Here is a 6,000-nt window from a genome sequence, read left to right as displayed (position 1 = left end):
ATCTTATTCCCTGACCAGGGTTTGAAACTGAATCTCCTGCATTGGAAGCACAGAGTCTTAGCCACTGGACCACCAGAGAAGTCTCACTGCTTATTTCTTAAATGAGACTTTTGGCTAGAAAAAGTCTAGCCACCTCTTCGCCGTAAATTTAAATTAGGAGTGAAGGAAAGTTACAGGGCTCAAAATAGCCTGGAGTTAAAACTCCCCTCCAGGTCCTCCCCACCATTCTATGCAAAACAAAGGACTCTCTCACCTGAAGAAAAAAATGGACATTAAGGTTGATTACTCCCAGCTCCTCGCCTGTCCAGCCTCTGGTCAATCTCCAAAATTCCTTGCCCCAGCCGTTTAAGAGATAACTACTCCGAACAACCTTGGAGAACAGGCCCCCTTAAGACAGTAACTTTCCACATATACATGCCCATATATACTTACTCTTTTCCTGGATAAGTGCAGCAGCTGGCTAATCTGACTCCTGCCCCTTCTCTCCTCATTAAAGGTGATTGTTCCTGTAAGAAGTGCCAGTCTCCTTCTTTTTCTGAACCTCGCCTTCTCTAACCCCCTTACCCTACAACGAGGTCTATGCCTCCTGCTGCTGCTGCTAAGTCGCTTCTGTCGTGTCCGACTCTGTGCGACCCCATAGACGGCAGCCCACCAAGCTGCCCCGTCCCTGGGATTCTCCAGGCAAGAACACTGGAGTGGGTTGCCATTTCCTTCTCCAGTGCATGGAAGTGAAAAGTGAAAGTGAAGTCGCTCAGTCGTGTCCAGCTCTTAGCGACCCCATGGACTGCAGCCTACAAGGCTCCTCCGTCCATGGGATTTTCCAGGCAAGAGTACTGGAGTCGGGTGCCATTGCCTTCTCCGCTATACCTCCTAGGGTGTTTGAATTTAAAGCACGCTCAGCGTCGGACATCGCCCAACAGGGAAAGGAGGATATTTGGGGACGCTGTGGAGGAGCTTTCTAGGGGCCATTAAAAAGATTAAGATCCTTTGAGACAGTCTACCCCACTCACAAGGATATCACACCCACACCCACACCCACCCACACCCACACACCCACACACCCACACACACATGAATCTGCCGCAGCATGATTTGGATTGGATTGAAATGCAAAACAAAAAGACGCAATCCAGCCCGCGCCACTGCGCTGGTGACCGCCTCTAACCCACCTCCCCGGCCCGAGCCTGCGTATACGCAGGCGCGCGACCTTCGTGGGCGGGGCTCAGGCGGTGGCGCCAGAGCATGATATAGCGGATTGGCCGCCGGGACGTCGACGGTTGACCCGGCCCCGCCTCCATTCGCCTGGCGCATGTGCAGGGCGGAAACGAGGGAAATTCAATCCCCGGCCGAGAGGAAACTCTCTGAGGCGTCATGGAGGTGTCCCGAGGATTTGCGGAAGCTGGGGCCTTAAGCCCGGAGCAGGCTGCCAGTTACCTGAGGTATGTCTGGGACGATGGGCGGGTCTGGTTCACCGGCCCTGGCCGGGAGTGGGGATGAAGGTCCCTTGGACTCCCCCAGGGGCCCAAAGTGCTGACAAGGGCGCGCGCGAGACGCGCGCCATTGTCCTCCGAAGAGGAAGTGGGAATATCTGCAGATTTCTAAATCCTGGGGAGCCCCCGATGCCGGGTCAAATAACTCTCCCGTATGTACTCGATTGAAGAGCCAGAACTTCAATCGATCCAGGCTTTCTCGGGTCTTCAGCTTTCAAAATTACTATTTTGAAATCCATTTTATTTCAATACATAAAAAGTGGTGATACATTATGGTATTGTTCTTACTAAATTTAAATATTTTACTTTTATAATTTAATGTATCGTTTTCAGTCAGGGTTGAGCACTCACCTTTCTGTTTGGAAATAGTTAAAAAATTTTTTTGAAATGTAACATATTAAAGATATAAAATTCACATTATATGTAGTAAAATATTTTCCCTTTTTATTTTTTCAACGATTTTTGTGCATGTTGTGCGTTAATATACAAACATACACATGAATTTTAACATCCCCCCCCCACAAAAAAAAGCTTTTCTTGGGTCTTTCCACTCTACCAAGCTCCAGGCCTAGGGGATACAGAGGAGTAAAACACTGGTCCTGCCCCCAAATTGCTTATACTCTAGTGGTGGAAAGAGATAGGTAAACCACAATTGGTATATTGCTTGATAAATGTGTGGGGAATGGCCAACTACAAGGGTCAGTGGGCTGAGGGAAGGGCTCACAGGAGACTTTCGTGTTAAGAAAGGAATGTTCCTTCACCAGATGGCTAAGGATGGGGAAATGAACATTTAAATGTTTTAAAAAATTGTTATAAAATAGAACATAAAATTTAACATCTTAGCCGTTATTTTTTTTTAATTTATTTTTTATTAAAGTATAGTTGATTTACAATATGTTAATTTCTGCTTTACAGGAAAGTGATTGATTTATACATGTTTATTTTTAGGATTTAAAAACTTTTTAATTCAAGTATTGTTGATTTACAACGTCATGTTGATTTACAACATCATGTTACTATAGTTTCAGGTATACTTTTTCATATTTTTTTCCATTATGGTTTATCATAGGATATTTAATATGGTTCCCTGTGCTATATACCTTGTTTATCCATTCTATATATAATAGCTTGCATCTGCTAATTGCAAACTCCAAAACCCATGGTGTAGGAGCACAGAAGGGGTGGGGCTCAGGGCACAGGCAGCCACTGAAGTGGCTTGTTTCCATGGAGAGAGGGGTGCAAGAAGGTTACTTCGAGGCCAGGTAGAGACTGCAAGGTCGATGAAGGACTGTGTGTTCTGGGTGAGTGGCCGTGTGTCACTTTGCTCATCCACTGTGCAGCAGCAGCTGGCAACTTCAGGAGAGCCCCGTCCTCCTTCAGTGTGCCTCAGGCATCCTTTACTGAGAAAGCTTCGCATCATGCTGGCTGTAGAGGAGAGATGCTTAAAGGAGTTCTGTCATAGAGCAGGTATTGAGGGGTAAATTTGGAACTGAGACGCGATAAATGATGACTGACAGAGTTATCTGACCTCTATTTATCTATGACCCACCCTCTCTCCCATGTCACTCACTGTCTGTCACTCTCTCTCTTTGTGACCCACTTGCTTGTCCTCTATGTTCTCTTGCTGTCACCCATCTGTTCTTTCTCTATGTCACCCACTTTCTTCTGCTATTTAATTTCTATTTCATTTCTACTATTTCTTCTGTTTCATTCTACTCCCATTGCTTTTGTCAAGGTCACCAATGACTTTCATATAGCTAAATCTAATGGTCAGTTCATAATCCTCCTCTTCCTTTGCCTACCAGTAGTACTTGACAGAGTAGAGCAGTTCTCCACAAAATGCTAGATCCATTTGGCCACCGGGGCCCCTCAATCTCCTGACTTGAGGTCGCAAAGAGTGTCTGACTCTCTTCGACCTCATGGATTGGGGTCCGCGAGGCTCCTCTGTCCATGGGATTTTCCAGGCAAGAATACTGGAGTGGGTTCCCATTCCCTTCTCCAGGGGATCTTCCCGACCCAGCCACTAGGGAAACTATATATATACACACACACATAATATATAGTGCATGTTTGAAAGTTGCTAAGAGAGTAAATCTTTAAAATTCTTAAAAGTTCTCATCACAAAAAAGTCTATAATTATGTGTGGTGACAGATGGTAACTAGACCTATTGTGGTGATCATTTCACAGTACATATAAATATCAAGTCATTAGGTTGTACACCTGAAACTAATACAATGCCGTTTGTTGATTATATCTCAATAAAAATTAAAAAAAAAAAAAAAAACTATTCTAGAGCCAAAACAAAAAGATTTAAGGTTCAGTGTTTTTGTCAAGAATTCTTCATAGGTAAGGTCATGTACTTCATATTGCAACATATCAGGAAGTATACACTGTCTGATTTTTCTACTTTTAGTAATTTTATGGTTGATCAGTGAGTTCAGGTAGTCATAGGCAGATCACTCCTTTGCAAGGCTTCATTTCCCCCCTTGTGATGAATAAATAATATGTCAGGGATACTTTAGCATCCTATGAATACCCACTTCCCCATCAGCCTTTCATCCATTGATAATCATTACCATCAGTAATATCATTATTATCAATACCTAAATCAGTTATTTCATTAGGTATTACAAGTGGTGGTTTTCTAATTTCACCATTCTTTCTGTATTAATTAGCTGGAATTCTTCTTTCTGTTAATGTTGGAATGCCATTTTTTAAAATTGTACTCCTTTCTTTGGTGATCCTATTCAGGTTCTTGGTTTTAAATTTCATCTTAAAAAAACACTTATTTTTGGGTGCAGTGGGTCTTCATTGCCACATACAGGCTTCCTCTAGTTGTGGCAGATGGGGGCTACTCTTCATTGCCTTGTATGGACTTCTCGTTGTGGTGGCTTCTCTTGTTCTCTTCTCTTGAGGGAGCACGGACTCTGCAGCATGGGCATTTCAGTAGTTGTGGCATGTGGGCTCAGTAGTTGTGGCTCATGGGCTTAGTTTCTCTGTGGCGTGTGGGATCTTCCCAGACTTGGGATTGAACTTGTGTCCCCTGTATTGAAAGGCGGACTCCCAACCACTGGACCACCAGGGAAGTCCCTAAATCCTGTCTTTATGTTGTGAATTTTCACATTTTTGTCTTTAGTCCTGACCTATTCTGAACGCTAGACTCCTGTATCCAGATACTTAGTCTGTATCTCTACTTGATAATAGACATATCAAACTTAACTTGTCCAAAAGCAGAGGACAGATCTTGAAAAATAACAAAATTGGAGGACTCACTGTACCTGATTGCAAAACTAACTACAAAGCTATGGTAGTCAGGATACATATATAAGTATAAACATAGAGATAAATGGAATAGAACTGAAGAGTCTAGACTCTTCTTTCCTGTAACAACATAAAGCACCCATTTTTTGTTGTCGTTTAGTCACTAAGTTGTGTCTGACTCTTGTGACCCCATGGACTGTAACCTGCCAGGCTCCTCTGTCCATAGTATTTCCCAGGCAAGAATAGCTAAAGTACCCATACTTCAGGTATTTACTAGATGTAGGGGATTATAGTTGCTATAGTGTTTTGTTTCGGGTTTGTTTTTTTTTTTGATCTGTTCAGCAGGCTTTCACATCCACCCTCTTCTGGTGATCTTATCCTTTGGCCACTAGGGTGGGCAAGATAATAGTTTTTAACATTCTTGTTCTGAAATATAAGACATATATAAGAAAATGTAAATATTCAATGTAATGAATTATCATTGTAACTACTACTTAGGTCATGGTTTGTTTTTAGATTTATATTCTTGTCTTAATGGAAAGTCTTATCTGTTTGTACACTGAGGTGGCCTGAAGGTTAACTGAAGGCACACTTGAGGGTTTGTTCAGATTTTGGGTTAATTGCTTGCTTGAAGCCCCAGAGTTTTGCGCTCCAGTGTCGTAGTTAACCAGATAACCTTGGGCTGAAAGATCGAGGGCTGGAGGTACCAAAGTTCTTTTCTACCATAAAAGAACTTAATATTGTTCCTGGAGAATTTTTCATTTTTAGTTAGACTTTATCCCAAAGGGCCAGTCAGGATGTTAACCACCAAATGCTCCCCCGAATAATGAAACTTTTTCCTGCTGAAGAGTATTAGTTGGTATAATCTATCTGAATGCCAAAGCACATCCTCTATGTCAAAACTTTTTTTGGTTTTGGCATAATTATTAATTAGCTGCTTTTTCTGGAGTAATTAGGAGCAGATTCAGCTGCTTTCTGATGGCATGTTGTTAACATGTAAGAGATGTTATCTTCCTGTTTTTTTCTGTTAGAAGGTATTTGTCCAGTTTAACCAAAATTTTCAGGTCTTAAGTTACAAAGAAGGTGGCAGATCCCTGTCTGCCTTTGAAACAGGCCTTGCTCTTCTTACCTCCTTATATTCTCTTTCTGACAGGGTTCAGAGGACCTGAAAGAGCACTAAGAACCTTGGATCTCTTTTGGTCCATTTGGTTTGGTCCAGATAGTTCTTGTCTAGATTCCCAAGCCAGT

General features: G+C 42.6%; 1 protein-coding gene across 2 annotated transcripts in view; it reads left to right on the top strand.

The window, feature by feature from the left end:
* Positions 1–1,328: 1,328 nt before the first annotated feature.
* Positions 1,329–6,000, top strand: part of ERCC6L (ERCC excision repair 6 like, spindle assembly checkpoint helicase) — a 29,529-nt gene continuing 24,857 nt past the window's right edge. Inside the window, exon 1 of one of the 2 annotated variants that reach the window (XM_005904025.3) lies at positions 1,329–1,439. In XM_005904025.3, coding sequence (XP_005904087.3) covers positions 1,372–1,439 — 68 coding nt within the window. In that variant the 5' untranslated portion in view covers positions 1,329–1,371. The remainder of the gene's footprint in view (positions 1,440–6,000) is intronic. The other variant, XM_070365909.1, reaches the window with a different exon arrangement.

This window comes from Bos mutus, chromosome X, assembly GCF_027580195.1.
Source record: "Bos mutus isolate GX-2022 chromosome X, NWIPB_WYAK_1.1, whole genome shotgun sequence".
Taxonomy (NCBI): Eukaryota; Metazoa; Chordata; class Mammalia; order Artiodactyla; family Bovidae; genus Bos; species Bos mutus.
Note: the sequence above shows the minus strand (reverse complement) of the source record. Positions and strands in the feature narration are given on the sequence as shown.